This window comes from Oenanthe melanoleuca, chromosome 3, assembly GCF_029582105.1.
Source record: "Oenanthe melanoleuca isolate GR-GAL-2019-014 chromosome 3, OMel1.0, whole genome shotgun sequence".
NCBI classification, from domain to species: Eukaryota; Metazoa; Chordata; class Aves; order Passeriformes; family Muscicapidae; genus Oenanthe; species Oenanthe melanoleuca.
This window is the reverse complement of record NC_079336.1, coordinates 57,845,816-57,863,851: the sequence shown is the minus strand read 5'-3', so window position 1 is coordinate 57,863,851 and position 18,036 is coordinate 57,845,816. Positions and strand designations below refer to the sequence as shown.

General features: G+C 38.4%; 1 protein-coding gene across 6 annotated transcripts in view; it reads right to left on the bottom strand.

Annotated features, from left to right (window-relative positions):
- The window catches only part of ARID1B (AT-rich interaction domain 1B), a 323,079-nt gene that overhangs the window by 67,578 nt on the left and 237,465 nt on the right, over positions 1-18,036 (bottom strand). For all 6 annotated transcript variants that reach the window (XM_056486539.1, XM_056486541.1, XM_056486543.1 and 3 more), the window contains one exon: positions 13,526-13,615. In XM_056486539.1, coding sequence (XP_056342514.1) covers positions 13,526-13,615 — 90 coding nt within the window. The remainder of the gene's footprint in view (positions 1-13,525; positions 13,616-18,036) is intronic.

The window sequence follows — 18,036 nt, the reverse complement described above, 5'->3', positions numbered from 1 at the left end:
ACATCTGAACTGCAAAGTCAGAGGCTGGCACTTTCTCCAGAGTAGAGCAACACTGACACACGACACAGCAAAAAACAGAGTGCAAAATGGCAGCCTGCAAACCGGTCTGTTTTCCGGTTAGAAAACTCCACATTTCTGCAAAGGAAAACTTGCATGACCTTCTCCATTTAGCATTATTTTGAAACAGACCCCTTGGTTTTTAAAACAGTTTCACTCTGGGCACAATTCTTATTGCAAAGCCTATGTCTTCTGCTAACAGTGCTGTAAGTAATTTAGAAACCTAATACAATTGTATGTCTGTACAAAATAAATGCCCATGCTCCTGGCATACACCACATATATCACTCTTGTGGGATCCATTTGAATGGAAAAATTTGTACTGGTCACACTAAGATTTTTATTATAAAGATAGTAAAGTTACTCCTGTGTCTAGTACAGAAGTGAGGGTTTTTTTCTATTCAGCTTTAAATCTATATGAGGTAACTTTCCAAACACTGACCTAGTAATTAAAGTTTTTCAGCCCCATTACTACTGCAAACAGTACTTTTCTTAATATCACAAGGAAGCGTGATACACTGAACAGCTACTGGTACAGTAATTTCCAGTAGGGATGCAGAGGGACTGCTGGTTGTTGAAGCTAATGGAGAATATGGACTAATGTCTAACAAAAAACATGGAGATTATCAGTTTTAACCAGCTCTGCTCCTGTCAAGACTCGTCAAGGGATGAGGGTAATAAGTAAAAATAAGTGTTTCTACTCAAATGATGTCTTTTTCAGTAAACTCCTCTTCATTCATTTTGGATGCTGTGGAACGGACTGTACAGCTATGTGTATAGTCAGAAATAAAACATGCCAGGAAGAGAGCAGGACACTTGTGTCCATCCAGATAAACCCTCCCACTCAGTCCTGGTAATCTTATCTGTATGACTTCTGTGCACAGTCCCTTGTCCTGCCTTATCCATGCTCTGGTCTGTGGCTCAGGGAGCATTGGCCAAAACCAAGCCAGGGCCATGCCAGTAACTCAAGAGCAGAGATAACTGTGTGATACTACTCAAACTCATGCTCTAGCCTTAGTTTAATAAAGGTGTTGATTAACACAACAAAAAAGGAACACACTCCTAAACTGCTTTTGATCTGAGGCATGAGTTTCATCATCTCAGAGAGTGTAGGATTCCTCTCAGATCAAGGTTGGCTTTGCTATCTTCTCTTGAAGGAAGATAAAGAATTAAGGAAAAGGAATCCTGAAATTCAGGAAGAATATCTATGCTATTCTATGTTCTGTTACTGTCTGTATGGTACACTGAAGCATAGCATTAAAACAGGACATGCTCCAATTTCCTTCCAGAGAAGTCCTTTCAGCTATAGATGAGATGTGGAGTAGCAAAGAGCAGTTCTTACTGCAACCTGGATTCCATTACAACACAGAGGAGTCTATCCTCATCAACCTCATGAGAGCCCAGTCAACATCCAGAGATCAGTGCATGAGTTTGAAGTGTTTTAAATATTTGCAGAAAGCTCAGATGTCTTAGAGAGAAAAGGGTTCCCGGTCAATACATTTACATTCATGCATCATATAGAAAAAAACAACAATAAATCAAAAATCTTATCAGAAATGAAAGGGAGCAGCTGGCATACATTCATTTTTCCTTATTTACACACATTTTCCCTAGTGTTCAACTTCATTTTATAGCCGATACAAAAAGAAATAAATTTTCTTTCCAGAAAATTAGATCTAAGATAAACTTTTCTTCTGTAAAGAATGGAAGTAGAATTACATTAGAGGTGCACTGGAGTAATGGAAGTGAAGTGATTCAACAGCCAGACTGCATCTGACATGTCAACCCCTGTGACAACAAGGTGGGTTGTTTTGTCTTTTAAACTGCAAGGAAACAGCTATGAATTAAGCCTTTAAAATTGCAGTGGCAACATACTCATCAGTGAACAAATCTACTCCCTTCCCTTAATATTAATGACAAAAAGAGGTAGAGGTAATGATTTACTTGCCATCACAACAAAAGATTACTTATCGAAAAAACTCTTGAGCGGGTTTTGGCAAACTAAGCTATTTCAGAAGTAGCTGAATAAAGTGACCCTGCCAGAAGCATTCTCTTCCTTTTTAGTTAGCTTTTACACTGCATTTACATACATGAAGAATGACTGTATTAAAAATCATTTTAATATTGCAGAGTCATCTTTGCAGGGTTTTTTTTTGTTCTCAGTGAAAGAGTAGCATACTATTAACAATAATCACATCATAACAATAATGGAATATGTTTGCATGTTCAAATTCAACATACATAGCGTGCTTAAAAATGGTCAGGTAGCATTTTATTTTTCTTCTTTCTTTTTAGCAAAATACAGAGAAAAAAATAAACCAAGCCATGCTTATGATAGAAGTGTTTCTTCTCCTTTGATGAAGGAAAAGACAAAAATGAAGAGCACTAACACCTGGTAATACACATCATATAGCTAACACCATCTATGATGCTTTTTAAAAAACATTTAAAACCTTGTCTTTCACTCAGGCATATGTATACACAAAACAGATATACAACAATAAATTACTAAAGCTTCATGAAATTATGCACTAAGGTTTTCTTGCATTTGTACATTGACCAATACAAGCCCATCTGTTTCTTGAACACCATCACCTTAGCACTACCCATGAAAAACAACCACTGAATGTTCTGGGTCCTGCTGTAAAATCTCAGATGGATTCTTTTGGTATTTTAAAAACTTGGCTTGAATATGAAAAAACCTTACAGAAAAACAGAAGCCCAAACAAAAAGAAAGTGACTGCAAAGGAACAGGTTATTGCATATCAGTTGAAGGACAGCAACTATCTACTGGCACACACTTAACCCACAGTCAATGAGAAGTCTTTTGATTTAGCCAGGAGTAGTCCATTGATTTTCATGAATGAATTAAACCTGAAAACATGTGCAACACTTACTCATTTTAAGCTCACAAAAACTTCGGAGTTTACAGTGATAGCAGATCATTAACTTAGGCATCTGATAAATAAAAAATGAGGAAAGGTACAAGGTGCAACAGTATATTGTAAAAATTAACTTACCTAAGAAAAAAATACACTGGGCTACGGCTCTTTCTAGAGGACTAGATGCTTAGTGACAGGGCTTGGGACCAAAACAACTGAGGAACCTTTCTGACTAGGAACAAGGAAGTTCCCCTTGTTCAAGGGCAGAGGCTGAAGAAAGTGCTATTACTAGCTAGAACAGCTTATTACTCTGAAAATCATGGAATAAGAAAAGTAGAAACAGATTGGATGCATACACTGATCATCAACTAATTAGAGAAAAATAACATAAAATCCTGTACTTATGAATCAGCTCAAAAAAATTAAGTACATGAAGAGATATTTTCCACTACCCCTAAAGGAAAAACTTCTGTGTGGCGAGAAACACAGAAATTTCCAATGCTTGGTATTTTAGCAAAGCACTGGTCAGTACCCTTGAGAGAAAAGAGCAAATGTTTGGACACCATGACACAAGTTTTTGGCAGACCTTCCTTCCTCAGACATCAGTTTGGGTTGTATCCACTCTCTCAGAATTTTCACCAGAGTATACAACAGAACTGCGACAGATCTAAAGCAGTGACTCCCAAATCTAACTCATCTGTGGATAAACAACACTGAGATAGACATGTCAGGGTAAAGCTAAGCAAACCAAAAGCATTATTCTATGATTTGGCACTGTTAGCATGGTAGGATGCTGAGGAACATCACAGTCACACTGAAACTCTGCCTTAGCCCACCCATTTCAGATGGCAAGGACAGCTCGGGAAGGCTTTGGACTGGTGAACCATGTCTTTTTTGCCCACCTGAACATGTCCACAGTCCACAGTCCCAGAGCACTGCAAGGAAACAGAACCCAACTCACACATTAATTAAGTGTTCTAGTAATTGAAAGAGTTGGTTATTCTCATGTAAGCCTGAGATACCAGAATGCTAAATATGCAGCCAGGCTGTCTGCAGATGGCACTTGAACAAACATCTTCAAATGGTGTGGTCAAACCTGGAGATGTGTGGCTTACAGACAGCAGGAACTAAGAAAATATTGTTGTACCATTGCTTATGGGGGCCAGCTTTACCTGGCCATAAACTACTTATTGGCACTGGCAAAGAATGGTGTGGTACCTATCCCTAAGGTGCTACTTAAAATAAACACTGAAAAGGACACAGTGAGAGAGATTTAGGTACTGGAAAAAATCTAAGCAGACAAAAATGTTATACAGGTCTAAACAAATAACAGCAATTGAGAAACTGGTGAAGGTTTGATGCATGTACCAGAAAATAAACCAAGTAAATCAAGTGAAATCATGTGGCATTTAAAAACCTGGTATCTAGAGCAAGCAGGCACAAGATTTCTTTACATTTGAGATACCTCACATCCTATTTTCATTTTCCAGAAACAACCTTATTAACACATGCCCAGCCAGACACACACAAAGCACCTGATTTACCAATACACACCACAGAGTGATGGGTTGGTAAGCATGAATGGCTGAGCTGGCAGTGTCAATCTCATTCAGATGATGCAAATACTAATTCTCAATATTTCTGTCCAGTTAATAGGCAGAAATACTAAATCAAATAAATAAAATACCTGCACTGCACCAATCCAGTATCTTCAGATACAGTATTTTATAAAAGCTAAAAAAGTATTTAAAATTTCTCATTTCTTTCTCCAATCACATTTTATTTTTAGAAAAAAGCCCTGAAATGTTTTTAGGAGAAAGTTCTTTGAGAAAAAAGAGCAAATGCTGGCATATCTATGATACAGTTTTTGGCAAAATTTCTTTCCTCAGACGTTCACTCTCTCAGTTCTTCTGAGAACTCTTCTTCTTCTAATGAACTGCTATTCTTCTAATTAGAAGTTCTTCTAATGTTTCTCCATTAACCATGAAAAAACGTAATCAAGTTTTTACATTGAGATTTTTTTTTTTCAGCCCACATAAAAACCCACATAAACCTTGCCAGCTTCTCCAAGTCCATCAGAGCACCACTAAAACCATCTGAAGTTCTCTCTAGGCTAGAGTAACAGTGACATGATTTCCCTTTGGTATCTGGACAATTTATTTTCACAATGGTATCTGCTAATATCTGCACTACAACCACCACATTTCTTCACACCCATTCAACAAAGAATGTTTCTTTGCTTATGTGAAACAGCAGTAAGGAAAACATCACCATAGCAAAATTAGGATTTCCTGCAAAGATCACTGCAGTATTTCTCATTTCCACAAAAAGATCAATGTTCTATTTAAGAAAAAGTGCTGGACTGGTTTTATTTTTCTTTAAAATTATTTTCTTATTATGCTTTAATATCTATCTTACAGTCTCCTCACTGTTTATTTGTCTGACTGCTTCTCTTCACAATGTGAATAGCTTTGGGGAAGATGGAAACTAATGACCTAGCTAAGGTTTTAACCCAGACCCCCTAGTGTTTTACCAGCTGTGCTATTAGGTTAACTGGCTGAATCTCCTCTGCTTCTCTCTCTAATATTACAAAACCCAGTCTATGTATACCGTGCAGTAATGTTTAAATTTTTTCCCACCCTTAAACCTCCCTCTGCTACTGCCTAGCCCTGAAATTCATATAATCTATCATTGATAAATTAGAATCTGGGGAAGGATCAGACAGATTACCCAGATGGTAGCCAGGGAAGAAATATCCAACCTTTCCTAATGCAAACCTTGCATAATGCTCTCTGATGCAAATTTTGAGTGCTATACTGAAGACAAAGAAGGAAAGATACTTGTGGAGATGTTCATGCACAGACTAAACAAAAATCACATTGCTCATCCACCATTTTACACATAATTTGTTACTATAATATACCTTATACAGGATGCTTTTACTATGGTGCTTGAAAAATCAGGGTCACAGTGACTCGCAGTAGAAAAGCGCCCACCCTGCCCTCCCAGCTGCCCCTGAAGGGAATCCTAAATTTCAGTAAGTACCTTGGGCTGCTGGAATTAATCTCAGCAGCAACATGAAAAACTTGAGGAGTCTGTCTGCTTTGCACAATCAACATTTGTCTAAGTTTTGTTAATAACGTGCATACTTAGGAAAATCACGGAGGAGCGGCATTTTATAATGTGCAAAGCCTGCAGGCTTAATGGTCTAAATTTCAGGTTTGAAAATTTTACCCTCCCCAGAGACTGCTGTTCAAAGGTTCCCCGAGTCAACTCAGCTCTTCCTTTTAATGAAGTAAATATATTGAATATCACTATATATACACTTTGTGGACAAGACTAAAATATATAGGTGATGTGTCTTCTGTTGCATGTAAAATAAATCATACTGTTTCTTTCAAAAACACAAAATCAGTGTGCTGTCCTCAGTCCCAAAATGCCTTTGCCTCAGTCTTAGTTTCACCCTGATTTATGATTTGACTGACTTTTTCCTTTCCTTGATTTGCAGCTGTTCTCTGTTGAGTGTTTATTCTTTTGGGATTCTTTGGGATGGTAGGAATTATCCAGTGTTAGCTATTAATATATATATTATATAGATTTCAACTCACTGTCCTGTATATTAATTTAAACAGACATAAAGGATCTTAGATCAAAGGTTGTTTATCTTTGCAAAAGCTTCGTAAAAAGGTTAACTTAGGTACTGAGAAACAGAGTGTCCTGACAACCATGGTGCTGTTGAACAGCAGACCACAGGCAGCTCCCAGTTTATGGGCCATGATGGGAAACTCTCCTAGGGACAGGGATCATACTCAGTAACTTTACATCAAGAGTGTGACAGCAACATTGACTGTCACTCTGTCAAGTTCTTAATCAGTAACTGCTGTAGCTTATCTTGCTCCCTGAGCCCAGAGGCAGGGAATTTGATGGCTGCCTAATGAAGTCAGTGGAAACTTTTCTATTGAGAAGTCTCTCTGCTGGCAACTATATAAACTCTCTCAGAATAAGTTGATTCTGCTCCCTAATGTCTAAAAGAGAATCCCCAATTTAGTTTAAGAAATGAAATAAAGATTCATCTCCAAGTATAACAAGATTTAACATCAGCAATGACCAGCTGCTAGTATACAAAATTTATTTGTTGAGACCTGACTCTGGGTTTTGATTGTACAGATATTACCTACTTCACATCTTTTTCTTCAGTTTTGCTGTCTCCCAGCATGCCTTATCCTATGTAAATAACACTCTTTTGTCCTTTGATTCTTCTTGCAGATGGCCTGTTGTATATTTAGTATAGGCCACAACTAATCAGATCAACCTAAAGCTGAGACTGGCTGGTGTGTCTGAAATCCAAGTACAGTCTGAAATCCAAGTACAGTCTGGAACCAGAAATGAAATGGTGATCCATCCTGAAATGGTGATCGACTTCTTTAAGAATCAACCTGTTTTGGCAGAGGAACAAAATTTCTAATACTTTTGGGCAAGAAAAGCAGGTTTTCCTGAAACACTTGAGAGACAGACAGACACAAAACTATGCACTCCACAGCTCAGAAAGAAAAATAGCAACTTTTCATCCCAGTGATGTTGATTACTAATCAAAGTAGACATATTGTAAGCTTTTTTGCTGTGCATTGCTAATCAAAATAGGAAAGAAAAAGAGCGTGTACACATTAAAAAAACCTGCTTATCACACTGACACTACATTTCAGTGCACTTCCACTTTTACAATCCAATTAAAAATATAGAGGTAAAAACGAATGATGGCCTGATCTTTTTTAAAGACTGTCGATAAATTTAGCACTCACTAAGTTGAGAAAGTAATGTAGCTTTTTGAGTCACCAAAAAAGCTTAGTGCCTGGCTCTACTGCATGGCTCTGCCTTCACATACAGACCTGCTCTGTGTACTCCTAAGCATCATGCTCCTACTTCATCACACGCCTTGAGATAAAAAAAGGATGTTTTACAGAGCTAGTGTGACAGCTTCAGCTAAAACCTGCTTTTCCTCCTTACGTGATGCACTTTTTCTGCTTGTTGAGGGCACAATTCCTCTAACCCCAGTCTTCCAGGCATGATTTCTGCCCAGTCTGGCAGAGTGTTCCTTGCACACCAGACAGAGCTCAGCTCCCCTGCACTGACCCACTCGGAGAACGCTGCATGCAGGAGAGGCACTCAAACATACCTGTAGGTTTGTACTCTATGCATGTCTCAAGCATCTTTCTTTAAGAGCTTGAAACACTTCAGTCTACATCAAGTAAACTTATTACCAAGTCTGATTTAACCTTAAGTGGTGTCATCATTAACATGGCAAGCAGAAGAATGTTAATGACAAGAATCATTTTATTCTCTAGCTCCTCAGTGCTCTGAATAGATCCCAAATCCCCAAATGAGAGCAAAAAACGTATTCTCAGGGAAAAAGTCTTTTTAAGATCTAAAAGCAAACTACAGTATCTTTTTTGTTGCAATAAGAATTCTTTGATCTATTTTCTTCCTTCTGGTTTCTCTTTTTAAGAAGAAAATAGATTTCAGGGAAAAGAATCTCTACCATCAAATGTCATCAAATGTCAGTATTAAGCCACAAATCTGATCAGGAATTGTAGGTGCAAAACACCTGATTGGTATTCTGTGTCCTCCACACAAACAAAAACATTTATATTTTGTTAAAAGAAAATGCATGACAGTGGAGTTTGTGTAATGACTGTGTACAAATAAGAATGACCAGAAAACAGTTAAAGGGGAGGAAAACACCTGTATGAAATCTAATAGGTGAATTAGGAAATTTTAGTTACAGGAATTCAGTTGATACTTAGTGTTTGCAAGAAAGCACAAAGAGAACATCAAAATGCCTGATCACATCCCATCTGTTACAACCTCTCACTGGATAACATCTCGACTGCCAAAAAAGCTATTTAAATTTACTACATTGCAGCTACTGATAAATATCACTTCTGTGAAGATCTAATACTAAATAAGCACAAGATCTGAGGATAAACCTTACAAGCAGCAGTGTCAAAAAGATCCAAATTTTGGTTAGTGTAACACCTGTACTCTTAAGAGCATGCAGTTTCTTACTCCTTGTCCCCGACTGTGATATGTTTTTAATAGAGCACACATCTGTACAACACTCCTCAAAAGCTGGATGTCAACAACAGAATGAAATAAAGGTAGAACAGAAAGAATGACATAAAAAAGAAAAAAAAAATGAAAAGGTACTAGGAGAAGGTGATGGAGAAGGCAGCAAGTTCTATTCAACAATTTTGGAGGTGATTACTCCAGGCACTGTCCACATAGATCTGACAGGCACAGAATGCTGCCATGAAACTGCCTCCAGCAATGGAATACATTTTCCAGCACATCACAGCAGCTGCAACGGCATCAATTCTGCTTGCAATCCATGTCCAAAAAGAAAAGTTCTCAGTGGTCCTATTTCAGCATATCTCAAGGACTAATTAAATCCTCATTACTATCTTCTAATTATTCCAGTGCTCTGGGATTTCACTCCACAAGTCCCCAATGGTGCATTAGATGAAAAGGGTTAAATAACCTGTGTTGATTTTGAGACTCCAGATCTATTTCAGACCTTTAGCATATCATCAGCATTATCATGAATATTTAACTATGTACCGCTGTGAAAATTATAAGGGGAAAACAATTAAAGATTTTTTAAAAATTAATTCTGACCCATATACATTTGCACTAATAAATAAGGCTTCTTTAAGTATCCCCATTATGAGAGTGCTTGCTAGAGTAATAATGTGAAGTCATTAACTGTTTTCATTAAATTCAATGGTTTTCAGGAGCTCCCAATTCACTATTTTAATACAAGACTGAAACCTGACATCTACGTATACCCAATTGCATAAGTATGAAAATACTATTTAAAAGCAGGTAAGTTTTCTAAGCTTTTTCAGAATTACATAAGGAACCATTTATTCCTGCAGGGGTAAAAGTGCCTGTTTCAACATTTTTATGACAAATATTCTCCTAACACTCACACGGGTGAGTGTTCATATAAGCAGACAGAAATCTCCATTAGTTTACAAAAGTAGGAATGGGAGTATAAGCTAATGGCCAGGATTAGGGTTTCTTTTTTTTCAGGCTGCAGCTTCAGGAAACTAATTTAGAGGGGCAATTGGGATGTGCTGGGCTTCTGTTTGATCTCTAGAAATAACTTCCAAATCGTTGAGCAGTTCTGGCTGCTAAGGACATCCTCTCAAAGTACAGCTTCTGAAACCCAAACACGTAAGTAGATTAAGCTGAACACAGGGAGCTCAAATGGCTGTGTACCTCAAGTACTTGCTGAATGATTATGACAGCCAAGGTATTACTGCTGCCCTACCTCTGGGGCTGATGAAAAAAAGTTTATAAAAAGCTTTGACTTCAATAAACACAAGATATCAAACCTCTACTTTTGGTCATATAAAGGAAAGTCTGGAGTAGGTCTATTAGAAATGGAGAGCAAGATGTGCATCCTCCTTCCTCCCAAAAACATAGCAATTAGTCAAGACTACACTGTCATTATGGTAGCCCCAAGGAATGGTAATTGTTGGATTCAGCAGCAGTTAAACGCACTCTTGCTTCTCCAAGAGACTTCTGACACCAGTCTGTCTCCACAGCTGTCCAGCTCCAACAGTTCTTTAGCATGCATGGGACTTGACTTCAAGTCCCACTGCTTTCCAAGTCATGTGAGATAAAAATAGGTTATATACATAAAATAAATGAAATTTCTTGTTTCTTAGGTAGACAAGGTATGTTGGTAGAACTACCACCATTTCACTGATTGGGCATCAAACAACAGTGGCCAGTTACCGGTTGTGGGACAAGAAAGGAAGTGCCTAGAATAGCAGGCTACATTTATACTGAGCAGGTCCAAATGCTCTACAGCTTGAGAAGGACATGAACAATTTAAAAATTATTTTTTAAAAGTAAGCATTTTAATGCTTATTACAAAAAGTATGAAATAAGCTACATAAAATGAAAGCTGAGGAGCACAAAAATATCCAATCCCCCAAGAAACTCCTATTACTGAATATATGCACTGCCTAAATACTCCCCTACTTTCACACACAGAATGTGTATGTAAAAATGTGGTCATTGCTTCATGCTGCATTGTGAGACAGGGGATGTAGAGTCTTAGGCAGGCAAGCATAAAAATCTCAGAAGGGTGCTGAGTAACCACAGAAAGCACATAAAATATAATCAACACTTTAACAATAAAATAAGTAAGTGTAGACTTAATGGTTCAAGGTAGTGGTTTAGCATCCAGAAGTGCTACAGATCAGACTCCACTCATCAGTCGATCTTGATGGCAGCCGGTAAATAACATTTTTTATATGCATTGAGAGCAGAGGATTCTGCTCAAGAAATGATTAGCAGTCTTTTATTCATTCAATTCTCTCTCTAAATAAGGAAAGAAATGCTACACAAAGTGTGAAAACAAACAACATTACCTTATCCTATGGAGTGTCTCTAGGGTTTTTGTTTTCATTTTCCTTTAATTTTTTTTTTCTCTCTTTTTGGAGAAAGTGTATCAGTAAGCCGAGAGTTTAAATTACTGTAACAGATGCCCAAGGATCAGGTGTCCTTAGCAGCAACGATTTTCTGCTCAGGTTTTTATCAGTAAATGACAAGCACCTTCCCCTTTGAGTCCCCATCATTCCCCCTCCTTCCTTTCTTCAAGTTCTGTGGAAACCAGTTCAAGCAAGCAAAGGAATCAACTAATGTAACAGCCTTTTTAAAAGGTGAAGTTTTCCATTTCAAAGGAGCCTCTAATCAATGACAGGGCACAAAAGGGAATGCACGCATGTTTATGCGCGTACAGCACAGACTTTGGAGAAGCTTTGGGGAACATGTTCTGCAAAATCAATATGACCTAGCTAGTTACAAATTTTGAATCTCCTGCATGAAACAAATGGACTTCTTGTACAAGCTGGGTCACAAGGATCATGCATATTACACCAGATTTTGCACATGAAGTGTGTAAAACCTGCAAAATTCCAAAATACATTTTCTCTAAGAACATACCCACAATTCTCACTGTGTAGATGAAAAACAAACGAAATAAATCCGTAAATTTTACCTTTCTCACAGTTACTTATATATTTGACTTCTCAATTATGGCAGCTGTCTTCTGTTTTACTTCTGAACACCTGTCTGCCTCTCCTGACTGTACACTGAACCCCAGTTTTGTTCTACAGCAGAACAGAGAGGCTAGACCTTTCCAGTTGTGTCAGACCTGCCTAACTTGTCCCCACAATCAGGTGAGGAACACGCTCTGCAGAAATAATTATTAGTGGGCACTATAACATTTCATGCCAAGACCCAGTTGTGCCAAGAAATGCACATATATTTCTGAGATGTCTGGGTCTTCAAAGCCTTCATCTGATCCATTCTTCCTGCCTATCCCACAAAGAATCATGTATTTGTATTGGGTACTGAGGGCATTCTCTTTTCACCAAACATTTACATTACTCTGAGTTTTTTAATGGGAAAATATGTCCCTGAACTAACAACTGAGTATAAAGAATGTCTGAAAAGGAAACAAAACGAATCAGCATGGAATTCTGTATTTCATGTTCTCATTAATCAGCATTCCTGAAGGAGGGGACATTCAACTCAGAAAAATAGCAAAAATTAAGACTCTCTGTTCTTCTTTGTGAGTCCTCTTAGCTCCTCCTGGATGCTATCCCAGAAATTTGTCATTCTGTGAGTTCAACTTGTTTCACTGTGAGAAAACTTCTAGTATTTATGGTATCCCCATATGGTGCTACTTGGGATATTTCTGGAAGCAAGACATTTTAGGAGGGGCATTTCATAAATAACTCCATGTTTATCACAGTTATCATGTGTCTGTTTTGCAAGCCTGTCACTGGCACATGTTAACCACTGCATGGACAAGATGCCTGGTTTACAGAAGTTGATCGCACGTAAGGCCACGCAGCAAAGCTGTGACAACTGAATTCCATGAGCTAAGGAGAAAGGAGGTGAAAGGAAAAAGGGATTAAAGTTTATAAAATGCAACTTTAACTTAAAAATGCTCTGCTTAGTTTTGTGAGCACACGGTAGGGAGCACCCTTTTAGAACAGTGCTCTTGCCTGCAAGGTTTTCCATGGCAAGATTTCCAAATGTTTGAACCATTTGACCCAAATATTTGATTTCCCTTTACATTTAAAGATATTTTTATCCTAGAACTGGCTAGAGGACTATTGTGTCCATGCAAAGATATCAGAGATGATTAAGTGCAGCAGCAAAACTGCTTTTAGTTAGCACTCTTTCTCTACATCTTAATTCCAAGATAGACAACAAAGAGCTGTGTTCTCCAGGACATGACTCAAGTATTTACAGAAACTGCCTTTATACCCTGGGCATTCACTGTATTTTGAGAAAACCTTGTTTTCAATTATAGTTTGGTAAAACCTGCTATTCAGTTTCTCTTTCCCCAGAGATGGAAACCCCCCAAGCTTTTTACCATGAAGACTGTCATTATTTTCCCTGGGAAAAGAAAAGAAATACCAGGAAATCTCACATTGCTAATGTGCAACTTAAAATGAAGGCTGCATTTGGCACCAACTGAAAAAACCCAACACCTAACAAACCTCGGTCCTGTGGCATTGGTGACTGGCTCAAGGCAGGGTGGGAGCTGGATTCTGACTGGCTGCCAGGAGGCTGTGGTGGCATCTGACTGCCTGTAACACACAGAGAGAAAAGGGAAAACATTTGCTTTTAGCATTTCAGTGCACAACACCAAGCATTGCTGTATTTTTCAACCACTCAACGTGAAAGAAAGTACCAGCTGTATAAGGTAAAGACAGAGCTCAACAGGTCTAGCTTTTTTCATACGTTTTTCTTTTTTTTTTTTCCTTTTATTTTTTGAAACCCATGGAGGAAACATGCACAAACACATTTAGCAACAGGCATGGCGAAATGTTCAATTTCGCACCAAGTGAGTTCCCAACCTCACCAACATGATCCAATTTATAGCTGCAAATCTCCTGACACATATTTCTGTTAGGGAGTTTAACAAAATCCAAGTCTGCTGAACAATAGGGCTCATCCTGCCTAGCTTAAACTGGCCTCCAGCCAGGCAGACATGGACTGCTGCCAACAATATTACCAATGAAAAATTCGGTCAATACAAAAATGACTAACAACAACAGTTTAAAAAGTATTTCAATGAATCAGTGGTTTTAATATTGTTTGAATGTCCATGTAGGATATGGGAATAAAGAATAACATGTAGGTATACGTGGTGAAAGTGAATGTTTGAAAGAGATCAGACAGTAAAGGGGTATCTTATTATTCAAACAAAAGCAAAGGGAAGTTATTTATTAAAATAACTAACCAGAACAGACACATCCATTTTTATGACTTTGTTCAAAAGACATCCACTGCTGTCTACCCACCCAAACAAGCAGAGCACTCCCAGTGCTGTCTGTGGCTCAGAACACAAAATTCAGTGTTAATGGATAATAAGGCAGATGTTTACTGCACTGATGCAAGTCACTCCTCTGGGTCACCATTCAACACTGTGTCAAACAGAGAGGTCCATGTTACCACACTCCCAATGCCTCAGGGGCATAAGAATCAACCTGCCCCAGCCTGAGCAGGAGGAAGAATGAGACCTGGACATCCCCTGGGACTCCTCTTTGCTCTTGGTCTGAGACATGCCTGCTTGTGACAGCCCAAGAGGCTTGAAGACCACCTCAGGTTAGGCAGCAAATATATACTTTAGGCATTTAGACACTTGTAGTGACGAGCACAGTATAAATAGCAGCAGACAGATTTATACCCCTCGTCCTCGGAAACTGTTCAGATTGCTTTCCATTTTAAAGAAATGGAAAGAATAAAAACACAGGCAATAGATTTGTGCCTGCTGAGACTCATTTCCTCCTGCTCAGCAGCTGTCCTTCTGCAGTGGCAGGAGCAAGAATCCTGCAGACGGTCCTGGCGCTGGGAGCCGGGCTGACAGCAGGGCAGCAGGGTTGCTTTAGAGCAACCAAGGGACCTGAGTTGGACATAAATGCAGGATAGAAAATGTGTCTGCTCCACCCCACCCCACCCAGACTGATACAGAACAAGGAGAAAATCTGCAAAATGTGGAGCGCAAGTACTGCCCAGCTATTCAGATGAGGTGCTTTTGCACTAAAAACATGACAGTCAACATTACTGGGAGCAGCTGTGACAACTTTCTCAGAGATGCAAATGCTGGACCAGAGGCAGAATTGCTCCTCCATAAGACCAAACATGCCACTCAGCGCCCAAGGCTTTGGGTTCCACAGCCCATTCACCAACTCTGAGGCATATGACAATAATAATGACAAATTCCAGCTTATGTTTTGATGTCACTCAAGAGCAGGCTGTGGAGATGGTAAGTGCCTGCATTATAATGAAAGCTTTCGGCTTGACAGGAAGGATTCAGTGAGTCAAGACTGTAAACAAACAGCATTTCCATGTTAACACAGGGCACTGCCACTTCCACTGTGTATGCCCCAGGCACCGCTATCAGAGAGAGCACTTCAAGTGGATGGGAACCATCTAAGATTTCTACAAACACTTAAAAAAAAATAAAATAAAATAAAGCAGGAGTGGTTCTGACTGCATTGCATAGCTCTCAGCAGGATCCTCCTTTAGGTGGACTCTTGGAAACTTTAAGAGAAGCTACAGTGCAGAGAATATCTATGATATGCAACATACTTTGCATCTGGTTTTTTTTTTTTACATTGATAGTAACATCAGTTATCTGACTGGAGCCTTATCTTGCACAGGCAAATGTTCAATCACAGACCAGTAAAGTCAAGGTGTAGAACAGTACCTGTACAACTTTTACAAAGAAATCCACATCCTCAGTCAATACGTTCTCTGGAGTTTTGCAGGTTCACTGGAATTATCAGTCTCTGCAAGCATTAATGCTATTTTTTAATATATTTCTGATCTTTTTTCTTTATTAAAAAAACTATAAAGCAAAATTTTTGTTTCGCAAAGAAAACCTATTTCATAAATATGACCAACTCTGCACTTAATCTAAGAAGTAACAAACTTTCCAGAGAAGTATCCACTACTCTAATTATCAGTGGGTGCTACAGATTATCCAGGTACTGGACATGAAGGCACTGCATCAAAATGTTTTCAATCGAGCTGCCGTTTTTTTCTTAGAACTGATGTGAAAGGTAAAGGGAGGTTAAGCACCCAAATACCTTTGAAGACTTGAACTGAACTCTTAATTTGGGTATCTAACTCCTATTGATTGGGAGCTGATGACAGGACTTTAAAACCTTTGAAGATCCTGTCTACTATGCTTTTTAAGTTTCTTTGTCATGAAAAGAAATGACCTTAAAGATTTTCCATTTCTTTCCTTTAAATGATAGTAATCCTCTTCTCTTTCAACCAGTATTGCAGTTGTGTTTCTTGGAAGACACTTTAAATAATACATGAACAGACTTTTCTATTTTATTAGGGAAGGAGAACTTCTACAAAGAAAAACAACCCTTTTTCGTTTTTAACGTAACTTCTACAGCTATTTAAGATAGAAAAAAATTCAGTTGTTTTTTTTTTTCCACTGACAGAGTACTGCCTCCTTTGACCCAGTGATACACAGAAGGAAGTTTAAACAGGGATGACCTTTTCCCATCTTTTGTACACCACTGTTGTCACATTGGTGAGATATTCCACCTGCCAAAATGTATGCAAAGTGAATACTACAGATGTTTCACAATACTACTATTATGCAAAACCACAAAAAAATGCAATAATGCATGTTAAAAGGATAGAAGCTGCTATGCTAGTTCTTTCCCCTATATTTAACAGAGGAGCAAAATGCTATTCAAATTTATATAGCTATCTAGTAAAATTAGTTGTTAAAACTACTGAAACCAGCAGTCTACCTAATATAAGATCTGCTATTTAAAATAAAAAAAAAAAGAGTCAGCTGAAGAGGTAAGGGAATTTAAAACTGCATAATACTATATTTGTAAGCAGGTTTTCTATTTTTCAAATTATGTCAAATGCTTTTAAATTTTTTCACTTTGGAAATCTTCCCTTGGAATGGAGTCAGGAGAGACTACTTTGCATACTATGCTTGGCAAAGATGGACTGAGAAGAGTACTAAATAGTGACTGCATTATGGCTACAGCCATGCAGTTAAACTGCAAAAAGTAAATTCCTTAAAGCCAACATAGCAAGCAAGAGCAGACCTTTGATATTCTGCTGAGGAGGGGTCCTTACAGTCCATATCAGCAATGTTTTGAAACATGCTGAGGGCTCTCTGCTCCCATTACTGGAGGATGCTTGGCTGTGACGCCCTGTACCAGCTGGACAATACCTCACAGAATTATGCCTGAACAACTGAGTCAAGAAAACACTTTGGTGGTAACAGGTTCCTTCTGGGAAACAACCAGTTAAGGGGGGAAGGAGGGGTATAAGCACAGGAATTTTAAGATGCATGAGGAACTGGAGGGGGGAACTGATCACAGTCTGTGTTGAAAATGGAACACTAGGCTGAAAGAAAGGCAGAAGTTACATATCTTGTGGTTTGTCTTTGGGACAATTCCCCATCTAATTTAGGAATTGAGAGCTGGATTAATGACACTGATTGATCACAAAGCAGGGTGTATTGCTCAATACAAACGATGACCAAAATACTACCTAAGAAACCCTTGGGAACACCTTTTGCCTTGGAGTATTAAAAATGCAAACATTTATACACATGGATCAGAACTAGGCATTTTACAACTGAAGAGCTGTAGGTTATCAGGTAGACATGGCAGGAGAAAAGGAAGGAAAAATCTGACCATTTCTGTTGACTTAAAATGTCAACATTCATTTGTGTGTCTACAAACAGCTATGACTGACCATGTCATGTGGCACTCCAAGAAACAATTTTATCACTAGTATAAATTAGGAGGATAGTTCACAGCAGAGGTAAGACAACACAACATCACTACTGATGTGTCACTGGTGAGCCTTCATAGAGACAAACCCAGAAAGCCAAATGCAAACTGGAATGGGAATCAGCTACCAGCATGAAATGACAGGAGGCTGAAAGTGTGAGTATTATTTAGTATGACAAAAACTAGAGCTGGAATTTGGTGACTTCTTTCTAAAAATATAT